This window comes from Passer montanus, unplaced genomic scaffold, assembly GCF_014805655.1.
Source record: "Passer montanus isolate IOZ18808 unplaced genomic scaffold, ASM1480565v1 scaffold28, whole genome shotgun sequence".
Taxonomy (NCBI): Eukaryota; Metazoa; Chordata; class Aves; order Passeriformes; family Passeridae; genus Passer; species Passer montanus.
This window is the reverse complement of record NW_024367483.1, coordinates 7,381,442-7,404,264: the sequence shown is the minus strand read 5'-3', so window position 1 is coordinate 7,404,264 and position 22,823 is coordinate 7,381,442. Positions and strand designations below refer to the sequence as shown.

Here is a 22,823-nt window from a genome sequence, read left to right as displayed (position 1 = left end):
TAAACCCTCGTACCGGGGTTTTGTGGTGTTCTTTTGGACTCTAAACATATCATTAGAAGCTCATTAAATGACTCATTGCCATAGAAGACATTGATTCATATTCTTTACATTGATTTTTTTGTAATTTATCACTTTTTTCTAAGTGATTAACTGGGTATCTAACTATTTCTTCAGGTCAACAGGAATGTAATAGAACAATGCAGTAATTATTTGTCACTTTTCCTTTAACACTGATGATAAGTGAGAGTCTCCTGTGGGAATGCTGCAGGTTCTTGGCTATTGTAGTAGAGATAATATGGAAACAAATGGGTAATCTTGAAGCCTCTCTGCAAACTTTAATTCCTGCTCTTATTAAAACAGTACCTATTAAAGAGTCTAAGTGCTTTAAATTTCTATTTTTAGTGTTTTAGATAGATGAAAACTTCTAACTGAAAAGACTAGTATTGATAATGGAGGATTTTATCCTGCAACCTGAGGCTTTAAAGAATCCAGGTGCTCCCCTGCACACAGCAGCAGTTACTGTTTGTACTGTGTGGTACAAAAGAACTCCTGGGCTCCAATTCAGCAAGTTTGTTTGGGCACAGGCCATACTCTGACATGTATCTCTAGAACACATTTCAGCTTAAAAATCTGCACCTTCTATAAATGTGTTCCTTAATCCAGATATTACAAAAATGTCAAATGCTTTAGTTCATCTCTAAGTTAAAATTCATGCAAGAATTTTTCATAGTCATATGCATGCAAATTTTAGCTCAAATGTTATGTATGTAAGGAGCATTACAATATTTGCAGTATGTTGGGTTGGTTTGGTTCTAGAACTTACTCTTTATGCATTGTATGGGTGAAGTGAATCAAGCAACATAAACCTTGTAGCTTTCCATTTCCTTTTTCCTTTTAATATATTCAAAGATTTTTTTTAATCAAGGCTGTACAACAAAGCATAGTAAAATAAAATTTTCTCTTTAAACTTTTCTGATCTTTCACCCTGGATAAGCTTTAATGGCATCCCATCAATAACTTTTAAAAAAGCCAGACATTTTCATTAAAAGTTGTTTTAACAATCACGTTTGAAATCTTTTCATATGGTGGATTGTAATCTAATTATAATAATGTTGAATGGAAAATGTAGTGGCAGAAAAAATATTCATATAATTTCCTCCATTTCAGAGAATGTTTTCAAATTTCTTTTTCAACTTCTAGAGTGAATTTAGTTCAAGAACACTTTTCTTTCAATGACAGTTTATTGACATCATTTACTTAGAAGTATAGAAAATTATTATTTCAAGAGAACTTTCCTTTTTAAGCCTTTTGTTCAAGAGTAGCCTGTTTATCATTCAAATTTACTTTACAGCTTTCTACCTTTTCCTTTTGCAGGAAGAGAAATAGCAAAAAGAGAAATACTTTTGACAGCTGCATTATGATTTTTAGCCCATCTTGATGAGCTAACTGAAAAAAAAAATTAATTTCACCTCGCTTTTATTACTTTTTTCTGCACTTAGAGTCGATCCAGGGTTACAAGTATTAGTATTAGTTTATAATCTTCCACACTGTTCTTGTTGCAGTCAGTCTGTGAGCAACAGCTGGCAAACAGTGGCCAACCACGTGAAGAGCACGCTGTATACTGTGCGAGGTCTGCGCCCCAACACCATCTACCTGTTCATGGTCAGAGCCATCAACCCACAGGGCCTGAGTGACCCCAGCCCCATGTCAGACCCTGTCCGAACCCAAGGTAAGGGGCAGTTCCAAGTTTCATGTGCTTGTTAGCTAAAATAGAGAGAGGGAACTGTGGGTTGGCTGATAGGTCAGTCTGGCTGTTTGGCTTCAGCACACTCACTGAAGGAATCATGATTTAAGCTTCACCAGTAAAGATGAGAGTAGTCCAATGTTTGCTACATCAGTCAGTCTTAGGAGAGAAATCCTTAATCCTTTGTACCGTGTAGATCTTTTTGTTTGCAGTTCCCTTAGACTCAATTTGCCTCTGGTTACTATTGAAAGCAATGTGAGTTACCCAAACTTTTCTGACCAGCGCTCTGAATGCCCTCCTCTCCTCAGTATCTCCTCTCCATGTCCTTTCTTCCTCTCCATTAGCAGGCATATACTGTGATAATCAGTGTTGATAACAGGCAAGACACTGTGCTTAGAATTATGTTTAATCAAAAGAAATGCACAACACGTGTTGATTAATCTGAGCCAATATTTAGTCAGAACATTCATGTAAATAAAGGCATCTGCATGCTAAGAGTATATAGAAGTTACTCTGAGAAAGGTATGTGCCTTCTGTTTATATACCTATATTTCTGAATTCTTTGTATTAGTCCATTGCATAAACCAAGAGAGAAGGCTGAAGTGAAATTGCTCATTTGTGAGTAGTGATGGGATTGGTAGCTGTGATCCTCCATTGCTACTGAATCAGCTACTGAAGTCTGTTCACTTTGCATCAAGCTCTAACTGAATATAGCTGCCACAAACAGATTTCCCTTCAAAGCATGGATTTTTTTTTTTGGTTTTGACATTTTGACAAGACATAGCTTGGATACTTAATTCAAGAGTGTAGTTCCATGTTAAACGTGTTGTAGTACAGAAATTTGTAATTCTTTGGAATAATAATTTTTCAAATCCAAAGTAATAGTTCCTGTCACAGTTAATTTGAAATTAAATCTTCTGTCTCTGTTTATTGTTATTCAGAGACTTCTGTCTCTGAAAATATGAAGGTGCCCATGGAGAGCACATTCTGAGTCAGTCTCCAGAATATGTATTGTAAGTTGTTTGTGTCCTTTGCTGGATGGAAAGAGATAAGAAAAAGTAGAGTGGTATTTCTTTATCCCATAACCATCCAGCCTCCCTTATCCCAGCCTAGTCTTGAATACATCTGTTCTGAATAGTTATACCCTCAAAATAGTAATTATGGCTGGAAAAGGAAAAACAGAGCTGCCTTTTCAAAAGCTGGAGGAGTGAGTTGTGCAAGGATTTCATGGCCTGACTATCCATGGAGTATCACAAGTTTCCTTCTTTCTTATTTTCCCATTATTATAGGGTGACTCATGCTTTTTATTGCAACAGTCTTTTAGTCTGCATAACTTATCACCTAGCTAAAAAAAAAACAACAACTTTGTTTGGCATTTGAGTGTCAAGTATAGACTTTTTATCTGACATACTGACAAGCAATTTGATTTCAGTAAAAACATGTCTTTTAATTAGCTACAGCATGTGTTGCAGCTTCCATTTCCAGAAGCTGTTTAGCAGTCAAGCACAGTGAGACATGTACAGGATTTATAGCTTCTTTGCAAGCCTGCAGTTTAATAGAATTAAATCATAAAATCAATTGAAAATTAACATAATGTTTTGATGTGATTTCTAATTATGCCTGAATTCAATTCAGGCTCACAGAAGAAGCTGACACACGGTGGAAAGCCTATTCACAGTGGCCATGGAAAAATAACAAAGCAGCTATAGCAGTTCTATAAAATAATAATTTGCAACAGGTGTCCATGGTAGCTTTCATAGCTGAACATTTAATGTTCTGGTATTCAGTACAGCAAATACAAGTAATAGAATTCAATGTAAATTTTCACCAGTGAACTGCAAGTAGATAATCAGGTCCTTTCAAAAGGTTTGTCTTATATGACTTACATGAAATAAGGACAGAGAAATCAGTAACTACTCTAATGAAAGAGTTGATTTCTTGTTGGATTATTAATAGATGAAAACATATTCTTAAAAAACTCTTCCAAAAACCTATATATATTCCTCTCCCTGAAATCAAAATAATAATAAATAGTAATATATTACTGAAATCTGATAAAAGAGGTGTTAGAGAAAATATCTAACCAATTTAATTGTGATCAGGATGTAGCTTCTTTCACCAGTTTTGCTTGAGTCATGATTCTATTATTCCAATACTTAATTGTACCCTTAGAGATAGATCACCTGCTTCTCCACCAGGAGCCTCCTAGACATGTGAAAATGACATTACACTGGGAGCATCACATATGTTTTCAAGTGTACATACCAGAAAACTGAATTCCACATGTACATCTTGGCATTCACTTCTCACTCTTATTAGTCCCTGTTTTTCTGTTACTTCTGGACATATTTGCCATGAAAATTATGAAATGCTGTTCATACAAAATAGTTTGTGGAAATGTCTTTTCCTCTGAGGGAATACATAGGTACTTTTTTGGCTGTATACCACAGAATAATTTAACCTAAAATGTAGCCATGGATAACTGTAGGTTTATTGTAGCAACAATCATAGCCTTTTGTGGATAGAAGCATAAATGATCATCCTCTAGGCCAGTCTGAGTTGCAGTTTTATTTTATAATGTCTCTGATTCTTGGCTGCTTCAAATAAACATAATTTGATAGACAACCACCTTCACTGACACTCATATTTGGATTATATTCCCTTTGGAGATCCATGGAGCCATTTTAATTTGGATATCAATAGAAGCCTGTGGCAATATTGTTTATTGGTGGCTTAGAACCCATAACTCCAGAATTAGGAATGTGAATTATTGATCATCAAAATCTACTTACTTTCACAACCTGGAGATCCATGACTACAGTTGTTATATTTAAAGGTTTTGTTTTTAAGACAACTATTATTTCTTTTAAATAGCCTTTAGGGAAAAAAAAGAAATCACATGATGCCTATTCCCATACCTAAGTCCATCAGAAAGGGAAAAAACTCTTTTGTATGTATCTATTTCACAAGGACATGATGTTGATCAAAAAAATTAGGAACTGTCTTTGACTATTGAATCCCGAGGGAAAACCAAGCAGGATTCAGAAATGCCTAGACAGGCATGACCATAATTTATCAGTCCTTTTTTGAATATCTCTATAATAAATTTTTGACTAGAAGAAGCAATTCCCCCACACACTTTGATGGGCACATAATCTTGAAAAGAATTTTTGTGGTAGATTGTTTTTGATGGCCTTTTACTAGATGAGAATCAGTTTGGCTTCCTAAATTAAATAATTTTTTTTTATGTTTGCACTAGATTTCATTAGCTATGTCTGTTAAGGGAAAATTTGCTTTGCAGGGGAAAATGCTATTTTTAGTTTTAGGTTTCTTGTGTGCATGGCATGTGGGGAGAGGAAGCTTAGTGAAAGTTTGGAAACATATAATGACTTAATGTCATGTGTGCTCTAGCAAAATAAAAAAGCACTGTTCATTTTCCTCAATTATACTAACCAATTTGGTTCCAGACATCTGTGCAGCATTATTATTATCTGAGCACTTTGGAACTAGTGAACATTGCATCTCTCTCATCATTTACCCGAGCTGAGAAAACTTTGCCATCTAGTCAGAATACTCTTTAAACATATTTATATTTCATTATTTCCTAAGTGGCTAGAGGTGGATGGGTTTTTTGCATTATTTGATATTTGTCTGGATTTCAACCTTAGTGCTGTATTTTTAAAAGGTAGTGCTATAGAGAATTTTCAAGTCAGGTCGTTAGGTTACTCAGTAAATTTCATTGATGCCATATACAGATCTTCTCATTAAAGTGATGCTTTCATATGTGTGCCTGGCAGATATCAGCCCCCCAGCACAAGGTGTGGATCACAGGCAAGTCCAGAAGGAGCTGGGAGATGTCATTGTCCGGCTGCACAATCCTGTTGTGCTGACACCCACGACAGTGCAAGTCACCTGGACGGTAAAGCTTCTGCTGTTGTTACCTTAACAGTACTTTCAGTCTGCCTATTTTGCCTGTTTATCCCTTCAGTGTTTTGCCACCCAGAAAAGATCCAGTTTTGACACCGATATGAGTGCTCTGACAGTCTAACATACAGCAGTGTGTGTGTATATATGTGTGTGTGTGTATGTATATGGCAATGAAATAGTAATTTTCTCTTTCAAGTCAGGCAGGTTCAGTGTCTTCAGTCTTCTGCTTGAAACAAGTTAGCTGTCTGACAAGAAAAACATTATAAAAATGAGTGTGTTTGAAGGATAATTGATCTGTGGATTCATTACGCTACATGTCAAGAAATAATCAAAGTTAAATATCAACAAGAAATTGCTGTGTGAAAAAGTACTGTCTGCTTCAAGTCATAGTGACCTCTGATAGTACCCTATTATTTAGTGAGCTGAAAATCAAAATTATCTTTCCTACAGAGGACTTGTAGTGAAGTCAGAAGCACATGGTGCTAGTGCCTGACACACTGTCTATCATTTGGTTTGCCAGCACAAGCCTTACCCACAATGAGTGAATATCCTTTCATTAGAGAAGACCAGAGTCTTTTGGGCAGTGTTTAACAACATTTCTATTTGAGGGGTCAAACTACGGGGTAGAATTTCTAATATAGTGTTTGGCTTTCAAATTGCTCTGTTTCCCTTCCCGAAGCTTGATGGAGAGGATTTGTAAGACTAGGAGAGCGTTCCCAGAGCACTGCACACCAGAAAAGAGTGCTTTGCTGTTGGGGCATCTGCCCAGAGGAAGAGCCACAAGTGGAAGAGTGAGATACGTGCCTTGCACATTACCAAAACAGTTGTATTCTATGGGATGAATTCTGCTAAGGGGGCATTCACAATGCTCAGGGGTTTTTTCTGCATGTCATATTGCTGAGAGCTTAATGTGTGCAGGGGGATTACACAAGAGGAGATAAGAAGTGTGGCGATAGATTATATATTATAAGGATTACTGTTGTTTTTGCACAACACAGCCATTATTACGGGGGCTTATGCACCATCCTTGTTCTGACAGATTTCAGTGGTCAGGGTACAGATCAGAGTAAATAGAGAAACCCACATTTTTTTCTTCTGTGGAAGATTAGAGTCACCGCATTTTGCCATCAATGATCTCAACACGCAGCTTGGCTTTCTTAAAATGCTGCATGTTTCATCTACAATTCCTCCAGAACAGGCTGACTAACCTTTGTGGCAATCCCTTTTGCCCAAGCAGATGGATCAATAGTAGAAAATTTGGATGTTAGCAGAGAGTAATTGTAAACCTGGATCACATCCAGGTGGTGCTCCTTCAAGTCCCTTTTTGGGTGTGGCATCTGTCAGAAATACAGATTCATAGGCTGGCCCTTGCTTTAGCATATACCGCAAAAGGAAGCTCCAATATAAATAGAATTCGGTTTTGTACCATGTAACCATCATTATATTTTAATTATATACATATATGTATGCATGAATGTATATTTATGTATATGCATTTGTGTGTGCATATGTGTGTGTGTGTGATATATATTCCGCTAAAAGAATTTCCTGTTGCCCCTACTGAACAATATAAATAAAATTTGGTTTTGTACCATGTAACCATCATTATATTTTAATTATTTACATATATGTATGTATGAATGTATATTTATGTGTATGCATTTGTGTGTGCATGTGTGTGTGTGATATATATTCCGCTAGAAGAATTTCCTGTTGCCCCTACTGAACAACGAGTGAAGAAATGGTAAGGTAAAGATAAATTGTTGGAAATGCTATGGATACCAGCTTACTGGGAAGATCCCTCAAAGCAGTGACCCTGTGCCACCTGACAAGCACAGAGACCTCTGTAGAGGCATTTTGGAATTGCCCAGGGGAAGAAAGACACAAAGAAAGATCTCTGAAGCAGCTAATTAGAAACTACCCAGCAACCAGAACAAAAACAATTAATTAACTATAGTCTCTAGGAAAAAACCCCACTCTATCCAGAGAATAAAGTCCACACTATTAACATAAAATGGATAGATAGTGTAGCTATCATACAAAAGGACAGAAGTGCCATGAGAGTCATAAGACTCTTTGTGTTGGATTTGTGCAGTTCAGAGGGTGAATGCCAAGGAATGTCCTTGGTTACTGGCTTTCTGGCATCCTGACTCACAGCAAATTAACACCACTTTCTCCTCTCCTTTATGAGATTGTTTTGCTTTTGCTTTCTCTTTATTTTTTTTTCAAATTTGAGTGTAAATTTTTGGAAATAGTTCCCTGTGGCTGTGTTGCAATTTAAAAATATGCACATACATATGCACACATATTTTGAAAAGAACATCAGGCTTACAATGTCAGTGTTAAAAAATAAGAAAAGGAATGTCAAAAGTTAAATTCTCATTGCCACTTAAATTTATTCCTCTTGTGTATAGATATTAAAATATAGCTGTAATTATCTGGTCACGTAGAGGATCTCTTCTTCATGGAGCTATTAAACATTTCTTTTTATCTTCTTTATTCTCTGTGTGGTGCCAGGTCTTATTAAATTCATACCATTGAAACCTTGCATTGAATAAAAATTATTATTTTGTCTCACATGCTTGCTTATCTGTCATGCTCTCAACCGTAACATTTGTGTGCTTCACAAATAATACTGAATTTAACATCACAATGATAAAAATGTGTCATTATCCTAACTTTACACATAGAGAGGTGAGGTGCAGAGATAGTTATTGCTGATGAGACTTGTGGAGGCAGATATGCCCACTGTTATCAAATGGCTAATTTTAAGCCTTGAACGTGATTTATTTTTACTTTTATTAAAACATTTCACATAGCAAGAGCATATTCTGTACTCCAAGAGCTTTTTTAGCTGACCTCAGCTATGGGTCAGAACTTGTAGCCTCAGTGGGCATTAAACTGAAAGTTTCATTAGTGACCAAATATGAAATGTTCCCCGGCATTATAAAGAAGCCCTGTGGCATAAGCAGGAATAAAAAAATCAGTTCTTCAACATGGCAAAAGAATTGCTGCTTTGAAATCCTTACTGCCTTTTCGGAGGCTACCAGGCAGAAGGATAATTTATTTACCACTGTTTTTTTAATTTGATGTAGATTTTAAATGAATGTACTTCACTGGAAGCTTCAAGAGTCAAGTCCTTTAGACGGTCTTCCAGATTATCATCACCATTTGCCTTGTTCCTGTAGGATACTAAATGCTAGTGCAGTTTGAATTTCCAGAGACTCCTGTGAGTCTGTGCCAGGGAGAGCAGCACAGCCTGCAAGCTACTCTGCCCAGCTGGAGAATTGCTGTGGGTATTGCTGTGAGAGAGGAGGATTTCTTAGGGTATTTTGGGATAGAAATGTGCATGCTACAGAGCATATTTCAAAATGTATTTGGAGTGCAGATTAGCAGGTTTGCTTGAAAGGAGCTTATATCTGCAGCATAAGCTGCATTATGAGTTTCTTGCCATTGTTTTAACAACCTAATAGCCATTGAACCTGTCTGGTGTTCAGCTGTGGCATGTGCAGGGAAAATTAACTTCCTGTTCTGCAGAAATGGTTTTGTAGATGCCTCCTGCACCATGGACTCATAAAAGGCGGTGAGAATAAGCGCACAGGACCAATTCTGCTTGTAGATCACGTTAGGTCAGTGTTCAGCACCACCTACCCAGGCTCTGTCCTCTCCTGCCTTTCAAAGGAGCATCCTCTGAGGGAGCAAGTGTGTCTTTACATCGGCAACTGTTGCAGATCTTTTGAGTTAATATCACCCACTAGAAATATTCTCTGCTCCCAGTACTCAACACAGAGAATTCCTGCAATTACTGAAATGATGCTGAGTAATTTGTGTAAGGAAGTGGCAACCATTTACATTCTTTATCCTTTCATCAAGCCGGAGTGCATGTTTCTGCAGCTCTGCCTGTGTGTGAATGTGTGCCAAACTTGGAGTTGCATAGCTGAATTAATGTCTTTAATCATATAAGGATATTTTTAGTAGTCTGCTCGTGGCATGACACATCATTACCACAGAAATGGAGAAAATTGTGAAGTCACTGTCACTTTGTATTATATATGACTGTGTAACTGTAGATAAACATACACTTATGTATGCACATGTGTGTGTATACATATGTGAAATATACCTGTCCTACCTCTTACAAATATTTATGGTTAATCTATGTAATTATCAAGAGAAATTTTTATTAATTTGAAAACTCTGAACAAAATTTTAAAATCCACCTTTCTCAGTAAGTAAAGTGCCCTCTAAGTAGTTTCCCCACATTTTGACCCTACAGAAGGCCCTGTTCACACAGACTAGCTTTAATTGGGTATGAGATAGCTTTGTATCCTCTCCTTGATACTGAACACGACTGGATGTTTATAGAAAACATTAAAAATGTATAATATTTTCTTTTTTCAGTACCCTCCCAGACTCTGAACGATGAAATCACTGTCAATAATCTGCTATTTGGGCAGATCACTCTGCCCTGCTGTAATCAAGTTACTAATTGAAAGCTCTGTGAGATTCAAGCAAGCCCCAAATCAAACTAGTTTATAGCACCCATAAATGTGACAGCCTTGTGGTACTACTGCATTCTGCTTTAATATTCCTTCTTTTGTTTAGTCTTGCAATTTAAGATCTTAGAGGTCTGGGAGGAAAAGATGTATATGGACAGTTTGTCTGGAAGTAGGTACCAAAATATGAGGAACTGAAAATTGATATTCTTTAGCTACTATCTTCTCAGGGAGTTGGGGGGTGAGTTTCTGTTTGTGCCATGCTGCACTAAACACTTTCCATACTGTGTTGTAACAACACAATGCTACTGTTCAGTGAAGTCAGTTCTGAATTTTCAATTTTCTCCACTAGGCAGCAGTCAGTAGAGCTTAAAAATAGAGCAAAGACAAAATGGAAAGTTCTAACAAAGTTATGGCATCTTTCAGTGTAACTTCTAACTGAGAAGTAAAGCAAGAATCAAACTCAGTGTTTGATTATTAAACATCATAACCTTATATTGTAATTTAGGTTAAAAATCTCTATTGCAAAGTGGATAAAAGCATTATTTTTGCTGAATTTTGTACTAAGTGTGAGGTTCATAAAGTCTTTATATCCATAAAACATTTAGTTAATCAAAGTCAAACATGGATAAAAACAGTTTACTCTGATTTACAGACTCCCTTCATCTGGAAACAGCTGCTTAATGTTCTTCTTAAAAACACAGCTTGATTCTTTCGGTATTAACAAGCTATTATTGTGAGTTATATCCCTCTTTCAGTGCATAAATTCACTTAAAGTGAATGCAGAGAAGTTTATAAAATGCAAGCTTAATGTTGTTGTAACATATGTTGCAAGGTTTTTAACAGTGACAGTTTTGATGAAAGACATTTCTGCCTTGCTTTCATAAATAAAGCTTTCTTCTTGCTTGCCTTGCTTTTTAATGTCTAAGAATCTGTGTCCCCTCTGAATGCTTCAATAAACTGTAACAAGATTATAGGAGGAGCGAAATAGAGCGTGGTTTGTGTTTTCAGCCTTAAATTCATTTATTCTTAAGAGAAGTCAAACAAATGTTTCTCTAATTCTGGAATATCTTTGAGCATGCAAATTGACAAGAACATAAGAAATATCCTACTTGTTGAGTCTAAGTTATAACACAGAATTACCAAACAGCCTGCTGTATGATCTTGTTATTTGTGCTGCACATTCTTTGCTCTTTATTTGGCAGCTACAGAAGCAGTTTTGTTTGGTTTACTTTTAGCAATCAAATTGGTTTTGGTTTTTTGGTGTTTTTTCCAGGAAAAATTTGTGCAAGAATCATAATACCTCGATTTTTGGGTTTTTGTTTTGTTTTGTTTTTTTTTTTTTTGAAGATAAATAGAGGCATGCAACCTCTCCAAGATAAAACACATACAAAGCTTTTCTTCAAATAAAAATCCTGTTTATAGGATAAAATTGTTAAACTTCCACGGTCCAATCATGAATTCTGCTTGCCTAGCAACAAATAAAATATAAACCAAAACCAACATTCCATCTCCATCTGATGGCCTGAGAGCGTCACAACCCCAGGATGCAAAGGGGCTGCTCAGGCTGTGAACACAAGAAACAGCACATGTCTTTGGAAGTTGTTTTCTCTGCATCTGTCTTATGTTTATTTTAATTTGCTGTGCATTTCATGAGCTGTGAGCCAAGTAATGGACTAATTGTAAGCATGTAGGGTATCTTCAAAGACTTGTCCCTTTCTGAAAGAATTTGTTTTTCTTTTCTTCTCCTATTTCAGCACATCAGTAGCCAAGATGTGCTTAGTAAGTTTACATGCAGCAAGCCTTATGCCAAAGTTTTCATGATTTATTGCAGGGGTGGGGGCCTTGTTTTATGATTTAAGGTGGTATTTGTCATGATATATAGAGCTGGAGAAAGCAAAGCAGAAAGAAATATTCTATAACCAGTAATGTGAGACAAACACTCTTTGTAGACAATTAATCAACAGTGACTTGCAAGAAGGTAGTTAGATTAATAAAGTCAGCATCATAACTGTGAATTTTCTCTTTTTGATGAGGGTAGAACTATTCTAGGCAACTGGCTTGTTTTCTTTTTACACAGTGGCTTGTTGGGATTTTTGGGGTTTCGTTTGTGGGGTTGTTGGGGTATTGTTTGTTTACTGTAATATGTTTATTGATGTATTATTTACTGTCATTGCTAGGTGGACCGCCAGTCCCAGTTTATCCAGGGCTACCGAGTCCTGTACCGCCAGACCTCGGGCCTGCCTGCCCCAGCCGTGTGGCAGAACCTGGAGGTCAAGGTCCCCACCGAGCGCAGCGCCGTCCTCGTCAGCCTGAGAAAGGGGGTCACCTACGAAATTAAGGTTCGCCCTTATTTCAATGAGTTCCAGGGGATGGACAGTGAATCCAAGTCTGCTCGTACCACAGAGGAAGGTTGGTAAAAGGGGCACAAAAGCAACGAGCTTTCATAGCTGACACTGGAGGTTATTCTGTGCATGCGTGTGTTCATCTCTGTTTCCTCCGCGTGATTTCTGCTTGTTACACACTGAGGTGACGCTAAAATTTGATATTATATTCAGCTTTGTGCTGTAAATATCCCCTGAGAAAGTACTGCACTGCTTTATATTCTTCTAGCTGCTATATCCTTCTAAGGTACAGGTGGATTTTGGTCTTCCAAAAAGTGCACACTGCAGCCCTTCTTTTGTAACTACTGCTGTTGCAATAAAAGACTTTGGTCTGCACTTTGAAAATAAAATAAATGCAAGCTCTCACAGATGAGTGTTTAATACTAAGCACATCTTTCTGAATGGGTAATAATGTAGATGAACAGTTGGCTGGGAAATGAGGAGTAGTGAAGGACATATATTTAAGTAGTCTGGAGAAACTCCAGTCTCAAGGGCACAGCACTTCAGAGTTTCTGTTAGCAGAGTGTTCATGAAATTGCCCTGTTCAGTACTGCAGAGGATTCCCCTGAGCACCTTTGAAGCCTCTCTGAAACAGTCAGGATTCAGACAGAGTGAACAGTTTATACTTCTGAAATGCTCAAGCTTCTATATCTATAGCATATTGCCTTGTATATAGTTGTGCTAAAGCATGTGCACTCCAGGGCTGCTGGGTTTCTTTTGAAAAGTAAAGACACTGGGGTGAGATGTAAGTAATTTTAATCATTTGCTGTTAGAAAACTACCTTTCTACCTATGTAATGCAGTCTTTGCCTGGAGAATCTCTCCTGTAAAAGTAGGATGGTCCTAACAGTGAGGATTCATCTTCTCTCTGTGTTACTGATTTTTCATGTTTTTAATTTTTTTAAAGCAAGAGAAAGAAATACTGGTGAAGTTTTAAGATGTTCATATGGTTTCAATGGGTTTTGAGTGCACTCTTTCTTTCCTATTGAAAGTGCATCTTAATAATTTACAGTAGTCTCCTGAGGTTTAATTTAGTGCTGATTGCCAAGTACTCTTTAATTCTAGACTTGCTTGTTACTCACTTTTCTCTTTGATTTGTTATGATTATTACCCAACATGTAAGTAAAACTGAAGATAGCTTGGCTGCACTTTATGGATGAGGAAATTCAGGGTCCTGCAACATGTAGAAGAGTGTGCAGGGAGGCAGTTTTCAAGTCTGATTGGAATTTGGGATTTTTTGGTCCCCAGTTCTTTGTTCAAACTATAAAGCCTATATCAGTTGGTGAAGAATATGTTTACAGCACTCTGAGCAAAGTTTTTTGTAATAAAAAAGAAAAATTTAAAAATATTTCTACAGATTAATTTTCTTTTCTGCGGTTAGAATGTGGGATTTTGTCCTCTCACTAGCAGATTTTCCTCTTGTCCAATTTAAATCGATTTTCAGTATTTATTTAGTTTATCTAACTGTTTCTTGCTAAAGGTAAATTAAGAACTACTGAAAAAGAGAGAAGGACTTATACCCCCTGTTTAGTTCTATAAAATACTTGAGGAATGACATTCTCTTTAATAAACCTTAGCTCCCAGCAGAGCCTGTCAGGTAATTTCCTACCTTAAAGGACACTTTGTTCATATGGAATAGCTTTCCATATAGTGAAGATGTAAAAAAAATATTCCTGCCTGCAGATATGTATAACTCACAGCCTAGGATCTGCTTTGTAGATTAATATAACCTTCAAGGAGTCTGTTTACAAGTATCTCCTCTCAAAAAGCATCAGCACAGGACCCATAATATTATCACCAGAAAAATGTCAGCTCTTGTAAAAAATTCTTCCTCTTCCTTGGGTGATAAAATTAGTTACTTCCATGAGAAAATTAAGACATTCAGTAGATCCAGTTTTACTGATATTTCCTTTAGTTCCTCATATTATCTTTGTAATTATATTGGTGTTCATGTATTTCAAAAATAGTATCAACTGAATGTTTATTGATGGTGGTTTGCTCCCCTTCCACAGAAGAAAGATGGCAGTCTATTTAAAGGTGCTGTGTTGCCTGTGATTCCATTTCAAAAATGAGCTTTTTTTAGATTTGACTTTTAAAAAATGTCAGCTGTACTATTTTTAGAAAATAATTTGTAAAAGTGATATAAGTGTTGGAAATTTTTTTGTAACATCAAAGCAAATATCCCTGGTAAAGGCAAAGTACGACCGAAAGGTAGTGGCAACGTTCTGCTGGATTGGATTTTACATGCAATATTACTTCTGAGGCCTACCTCTAAAAATCAATTTTGCTGCAGATAGACTTTTCCTCTAGATCAGACATTTGTCACAGTTCAGAATCCATCCATCTCCTGCCTCTTTGGCCTTGTGAAAGTAACAAATGGAATTCTGTTTGGCTGCGTCTGGAAAAGATGAGCAGCGATTTGGGTTCTTTCATATCTGTAAGAAGAAGCTGAGCACTGGAATAATTGACCTGTCAAGAAGCAGGCAAGGTGTTCTCCACCAGGCAGCAGCAAGGGAAATGAGAAAACGGTTTTAAAAATGTTATTTTTCAATGTGATCTGTTTAATAACTGCAGCAGTGTCAGACGAGTGGCTTAATTTATATCACGGTGCCAGCTTACAGAGTGATATTATCAGAGAGAGGACACTGAACTGGTACATTCAAACATGTGTACACATATACAGTGGGAGCTAAATCAAAGATTTTATTTTATAATTTTCACAATTTCTTTCATACATTCTCTAGAGACAGATGAATTTTTTTTTTTTCTCAGTTGCATCCACTGTTAAATCTCCTTTGGAATAACATTATGGAGTAGTACTTGTCCTGCATCTTGTTTGTCACCACAAAAATATGACAGGAATGGAAGTCTCCTTAGCTTTTATCAGCTGCTCTCTGTCAATTTCTGCTCATCTTAATACAGCTCTTAAAATGATATTTCCACAGTTGCATTCATTAGCTGCAATTTTAATTTTGCTTCAAATTTATCCTATGTCCTCAAAAAACCTCAAAAACACCAACACACCCTGGTAGAATATTAACTAGAATGTTCATGCAATTTAAATGAAAAAAACAAATTAATACAGTATTTTTTTTAAATTTTAGAGTATGCTATTCATTTTGCATTTATTTTGCATTCACACTCTCCTTTCCCCCCAGGTATGCTTATATAAGACGTGATATTTCTGAATTCCCTTTTTGTTTCAGTAAGGAAAGTAAATATGCTTGAGCAAGTTGTTCCATTGTACTTAAAACTAAAAAGAGTTATGCAGTGTTACGCTTTGCCATTTTTATGATTATTATTTTCACATAAAATATTCTAATTAATATCACACACGTACGTTTATTCACAGTTTTATTGTTATTGAATAACTTGAAGACTTTTTAAATGCTAATTTTTTACTGTGTGGCAAATTATTTCACTTGCCATAAAATACACAATGCAACTATTTATTTCACCAATTTTATGCTTTGCACGATTGCAAGGAGTAGCCCAAGGCCACCTTTCCATGCTTCACTCGAGCTGGCTAAGAGTCAAATTGTCCACAATTCAGCTCCATTTCTCCCCTCCAGTTCCCTGTTTCTCTGCGCCAGGCAAGGTCACAAGGACTCTACCAAGCATTATTAGCTTTGCAGCTGAACCAGCATCTGAAAATGTAGCTGTCGAAATGTGAAGCCTCCCAGGACTGTGATATGTGTTTCATTTTTCATCTAAAATATTTTTATTTCTACTGTAATCCTGTATGGTCCCTTGTCCTCACCTCTGATACCCCAGTTTGAAGTTGTGTGATTCTTGCAGCAGAGCACTCCAATTTTTCAGGGTTATCAGGGTAAAGATTTGAGCTCGGCTCCATGAGCCTGTGCCAGGTCAAGTGCTGAGGAGCTTCCAACGTGGGAACTCAGCCAGCCTCAAAGAAGCTGTGGAGAACAACAGAAATATCTGAATTGACTCAGGAGGCTTGAACACTTCTGATATCCGTAGCTGTGCTTATTTATATTAAACCTGCCAGACTTTGATACCAAGATGCCAGGGGCTCTTGGCTTTTCTGGGAAGCATGGTCCAAGGATGGGTATGGATATCTGTTAAAGCCTAGAGTTCTGTTGCCATAAAGTTTGGCAGTGAAGAAGTCACTCTGGCCAGGGGGCTGGAGTCAGGGAGCCTTGACACATGATGTGAGATGCCCCAAACCACATTGTTATCTAGGTTTGAAGCTGGGGCAGGAGAGTGATAAATATTTTAGGTTCCGGTATGATGTCTGCCATAAGTTTTCAAAATCAGCCTTTATATTTCATATGAAATGTTTAAATATCAGATTAAAAGCAATGAAAAATATATGGAAGACAAATTCCACAAGTCTTTATTCAAGACAAAGACACCTCCCTAGAACAGAAGGTGTCTAAGCAACAGCCTCCTGTGGACTGGGAAATTGTCCTGGAGAGGTGTCATTCCATGCTTGCTTTATTAGTTCACACTTTTCTGCCCTCTTTCTATTAGTTTTGTTGAAGACTGGGTAGACGGACTGGGAGAGATGGAATAAATAAATTCTAGGACCAGTTCCAAGCATCTGCTATCCATCAGCTTTTCCCCCCAGGGACTATACCTTAATATAATACAGTCGACCTCGGTGGCCTAGCTTGCCACTATGGTGGAGTTTCAACACTTGCCTGGGAGCAAGGGAAGGATGAGGGGTGCTGCAAGAAGTCTTAGGTGGCTGAGCAGGGCCATACTGACAGTCCTCTGCCCTGGCAGCCACAGCCATGCTAGGAGAGCCCAGTATGGATATGGTAGAAGCTCACAGAGGAGACCTTTCCATAGCAGAGCTCCTGCACCACTTCCCTGAGCCAGCAGAAGCACCCTGCTGCTGGTATAGCTGCAAAAGGGGCTTTGCCAGCATAGCTCTGGTCACTAATAACTATGTTTTTGGTTTTGGGTTTTTTTTCACGTTTCTAGACAGCAAGCAGGGCTGGCAAGCAGTTGTCTTGCAGAATTGGCCTTGATGTGCAGTGACCAGCCAAACAGCTGTGAATGGTTGAACTGAACATGACTCTGAAGAGACAGAAATTTGCCTAGGGGCAGAAAAGGACAGAAGTATATATGTGACCTAACTTAGCACCTGCTCTATTCACTGGTTTTTGATGTAAAGCCATGAACATTTTAAGCCTTTTCCAGTTTGGACATGCAGTTCTATGTTTAAACCTGGTATTGTCTTCCTGGAGAGCAAGCAAAAGAGGATCATTAAATGTTGGCTGCTCACATAATTATTAGACCATGTAAAAATAGAAGAACCAAAACAGCTTTCAGGCCAGGTGAAGCAGCCTCACATGTGACTTAGTTGATATATCCATAGTTATTCATGCATATTATGGAAGACAAAGGCAAATGTGAGAACACTTCCAATGCACACTTTAAGAAATGCCAAATATAAATAAATGAGGAGTGATTTGTGTTGGTTCTCCATTGTCACAAATTCCACATTGTCATTCAACCCTGTGCTTCTCTTTAGAAGGGCATTTTTCAACATTGTCAGTGCCTGACAAAAGTGCATCCCTAGGAGTGTAAGTTTTCTATATTGTCTGCTAGATCTTGCACTACTTCAGCAAAATACATGTCCTAGCAAATGGATTAATGCCTTGCTTCTGTTTGCTCCCTCTCCTTGGTGTAGCTCCCAGTGCTCCTCCTCAGTCTGTCACTGTCCTGACAGTTGGAAATCACAACAGCACAAGCATCAGCATCTCCTGGGATCCTCCCCCTCCAGATCACCAAAATGGAGTCATCCAGGAGTACAAGGTACACACCATGTCTGATGGGAGGGTTGTGTGCTTAGGGAAACAGCCTGCTTGAATTACAGAACAATAGCACTGTTTATGGATTTAGATTCTGACAGCATTTACAGCTGCCCATATAATTATATAGAGAAAGAGGACTGACTGCTTAGAAATTTCTTTTTATTATTATTATTATTATTATTACTATTACTATTACTATTACTGCTGTTTTAAAAAGCAAAACCACCATGAGATGGATATGAAAGAGAGCTGTAATTTCTAGCCAGTTTGCAGTTCCTATCTTTGTAGCTTTTCCCTGCTGTGGAACAAGAAGAAGAGGGAATATTTTTTTTGCAAGGGGCTTCTGCACTCCAAAGACAGGCAGTGAAGTCCCTGTCTTGGAGTACCTTCAATCTGTCAGCAAAGCTGGCAGAAAAGTTGCTTCTTATTTCCTCCGCAAAAATGCTAATCCTAATACTACAAGGTCAAAGTCAAGGACTGGGGTTCTGGGCGAATTCAAGACTTCTTCCAAGTCCTGTCTCTATCAAGCTTCACAACCTAGAGTGCCAGGTTGTTTCCTCTGAAAAACAGGTTGAACACAGCTAGTATATCCAAAGTTTGCTACATGAGAGTTTCTTGCATTGGTTGTATTTTCTTCTTTTTTTGTTGCTATGGTGGCTCAAAATATCCACTCCTTATACATTAAATGTTGTTGTAGTCTGTAATTTCATACTAAGATCACTTTTGCACAAGGATATTTTCACAACATTAAGAAAAAATGCACTCTGTTATTCAGGTGGAGAAAATGATTGGGCGAGGTTCAGCCTTGTCACAGCATGGAGCACAGTTTGGTGAATTAACCTTGCTGTGCCTGGCCTATATACACCAAATGTGAAATGTTTAATTGAAATGGACTAGGGCAGCTTTCTTGACAGTCTCACAAAGGGTGGAAGTGGTGACTGCAGCTTGTTTCACATAAAAAGATTTTTTCTCCCTGCTGTATCTTAAGGGAACACAGCATGAAGAAGGAGAAAGTGCTTGGCTTCTAAATCAGATAATGGTTCAACCTCATCCAGCTTTTCATTTGGTCAGAGGGATGCAGTAAATGCTCACTATGTTTATGTTTAGCATAGCACTTCTTTTGTTTTGCTTTTAGTCAATATCAAGATTTATTAATCCCAGGATTTTATTGATCTAATTTTTATATCAATTAATAATTATCCTCTGGCTTAATTAATCTTGATCCTGACTCCAGTATAAGTCAATATAAACCATCCAGAACTTATAGGCAAATGAGTAAAGCATGCTTCTAAAGTACAAAACATGTAGATATGAAATAAAGTGGGCTGATGTCTAATAAAAGCTGTGTTCCAGGTGAGTGCTCAGGCCTCTGGGCTGTGTATAAAACCGGCTGGAGTCACTAGCTATTACAGCCCTCCTGTGTCAGATTAGGTGGCTGCCTGAGTAGTGAACTGGCTACAGTGAATGGTGCAGAGTGTCTAATATTTATTTGAGTATAAAATAATTGCTGAAGTTCCACAATGCATTTTCTAACAAATTGAAAGTAGATCTGTTGACTCCACTTCAACCACCAGAATGCCTGTTAATTCATTCATTAATTAAATGCTTTTAATTAGGGGCATCTCATAGCTGTTGTAACCTTAGACTGGGACAGACAGGGAGTGAAGGAATGAATGCAATAGTTACTCACTTTAAAGCATTCTGGCTGGCAAATAGGATCACCTTAGGTTTAGGAAAACAAGGTGTTTTTTTTTCCTCTTCAAATCTTTCTCAGCATTTCACAGAAAAAAAAAGAGAGAAGGTGTCGTAAAACACTGAGTAGGGTCAAAGTAGGTGTAAAGATATTGCTGTTGCTTAGATGCATTAGTTTGTCACTGATAATTGTTTCACCAATAGTGTTTTCTTCTGCTGTTATTTTTATGTAAGCATACCTGTGATATATTTATGCATTGATTTTCTTGTGTCGTAGTGGATGCTTTCTTTAGTAATACAGAAGCAATATTTGTAGATAGCATTAACTGAAGAAACATGCCTAGAGGTTGGTTTTGAAACCTCTTTGGAGAATCTTGTGCAATGAAAGGAAGTTGAAAAAATTTTTGAAAATTGTTTATTCTTTAGTGCTTTAAGAAATGTTTCAACCTGTGCTCATATCCTTTTGCTATTCAGCAGGAAATTTATAAGAAAATAATGTGGGGTTTTTTTACACAAAAGGTTTGATAAACCAGATTTTGATTAATGTATAACACATCTTTGTCACTTGGATGATCTGGTCTGTGCTTCTAAGAAGTGTAAGCACAGAATTTGCACTCCATGGAGAGCCAGAGTCCAGAGAGGTATTTGCAAGCAGCTGGCTTGATCCTGTGCTAATCTGGGATACCTTGCTGAGCTAAATCATCCCAATTTCAGCTATTCCTGAGAGGAAGTAAGATTGTCAAGAGGTCCCAAATAAGCGATTGCCATGAAATACCTTGATATGTCATAACTATGTGCGATTGTGTGAGTGTGAAGAATTTCATCTCTTTTAACACATCAACTTTTGTCCCAGATCTGGTGCCTAGGTAATGAGACTCGATTTCATATCAACAAAACAGTAGATGCAGCCATTCGGTCTGTAGTAATAGGTGGCCTATATCCAGGTATCCAGTACCGCGTGGAAGTTGCTGCAAGCACCAGTGCAGGTGTGGGAGTAAAAAGTGACCCACAACCCATAATAATTGGTAAGTTATTGTCTCTTCTGTTGTTTTGTTTTGCCTGGGGTTTTTTTTGTCGTTGGTTTTTGGTTTTTTTTCGCTCAGAAATGCTTTCATACATCACTTCTGAAAGCGTAAAAATCCATGGAGGAAAAGACGAGGTTTGGCTAGAGCTGGTTAGTTAGCTTTTACATCCCACTGCCTGATGATGTTTTATTCTCTTACTGCAGAGTTCTTGCAGACAGTGAAGGGAAGCATGTTCCCAAGACATATGAGAAAATGCAGATTGCCTAGTGAAACTGATTTAATGTTTTTGTGGTTTTTTAAATGAATTTACCAGTTCTACAGGTTGGCAAATGTGTGGATCCCGAGCTCCCTTTTCCTTCTGTTAAGATGGCTGGAATATTGCCTTACTCATTCCACTGGTGCCTAAGGCGCTATTTACCATTGTTTTTTGAATGTCTAAACTCAGTGTTTCTCATGTATCCCAAGAAGACAAGTCTCCTCTGTCAAAGAAAAAGTTGTCTTTATACTAATTAGGCAGCAAAGGTAGCATTATCATCCCAGCCTTTGAAATAGATGTTTCTTGGTAGTGGTCTCCATGCAGAACTAATTTCCTGACTGGAGAGAAACACAGGTTTTGTTTATTCTGAAATTTTTCCTGAGTATAAAATATAAAGATGGGAACAATATGGAAGACTAGAAGTAATTGTGTTTAGCAAACCTGAAATGAGCTCTGCAACGTAGAACTTCTTTTTAGTGCACGATACAGGTATTTTGTTGCCTTTATCTGTATGATCTAACTTAGTTATTACTTAATGGACATTTGTTTGTTTGTTTGGGGGACTTTTGTTGTTACTAAATATTTTCTTTCTAGAAAATGTTGTCAATACGCTGTCCCAAACATGGACTAGTCCATTATGTGTAGACCCTTGGAAAAGGCCGTCCCATAAGCTTTGCTTAAATGTCTACTAATATTCAGGTTCTCCATTCATCAAAACAGAAGCTGGGATACTTCAGCTTTGAAGTCTCACTGGAGAGAAAAATACAAGAGTGGAAGTGAAGGTAGCACTTGGTTTAGAAAAGGCAGCCACAGAAACACCAAAGGGAAAAAATATATATCCTGAAATGAAAACAAAAAATTGATTTTTGAAAATGCAAGAAACCCAGGACCTTTTTTAAAAAATTATTTCACTAAAGGGTCCATCTAACTAGGCACAAAATGCACTGCACTTATTCCAGCAAAGCACAATAAGTGCATTGCATTTTAAGTACGTGGGTAGCCTTGTGTCGCTTAATGTGTTGTGAGTTATACTTGCACCAAAGGTCTTTGCTGGATGATTCCCAGAATTCTTAGTGATATTTATTTGTTCCTCAAATGATCCCAGAATGTCTACTTCAATAAGTTTGTTTGGTGACATCTTTGCACATTTGAGAGTCATTTGCATGAAAAGTAACAGGGAGTATTTTCTGTTTGGGTTATGTTTCTGTTGTCATTTCTGTTTGTCTTTTGGGAGCCTGAAGCTGGATGTGTTTATTACATATATGGTCTGTATCTCCCTTTTCTTTAGGCACAATTTTGCTATTGATTATGAATTGCTAGCAATTATTTCTCAATGTTTAAGTGATACCATTTCTGAAAAGCTTGAGTTGGCACCAAGGTTTGAATGGGAGTCAAAATCATAAAATATGAAAATTATTTTTTAAGTAAATTAAAAAAAAACTAGTTACATGGATTTAAAATGAGCTAATGAATAAACCTCAAAACATCATAATGAATGGGAAAACATTATTGAG

General features: G+C 37.4%; 1 protein-coding gene across 5 annotated transcripts in view; it reads left to right on the top strand.

The window, feature by feature from the left end:
* ROBO2 (roundabout guidance receptor 2) overlaps positions 1–22,823 on the top strand; it is a 434,381-nt gene that overhangs the window by 344,920 nt on the left and 66,638 nt on the right. For all 5 annotated transcript variants that reach the window (XM_039713266.1, XM_039713270.1, XM_039713268.1 and 2 more), the window contains exons 13-17: positions 1,563–1,729; positions 5,542–5,663; positions 12,348–12,579; positions 18,213–18,337; positions 20,882–21,053. In XM_039713266.1, coding sequence (XP_039569200.1) covers positions 1,563–1,729; positions 5,542–5,663; positions 12,348–12,579; positions 18,213–18,337; positions 20,882–21,053 — 818 coding nt within the window. The remainder of the gene's footprint in view (positions 1–1,562; positions 1,730–5,541; positions 5,664–12,347; positions 12,580–18,212; positions 18,338–20,881; positions 21,054–22,823) is intronic.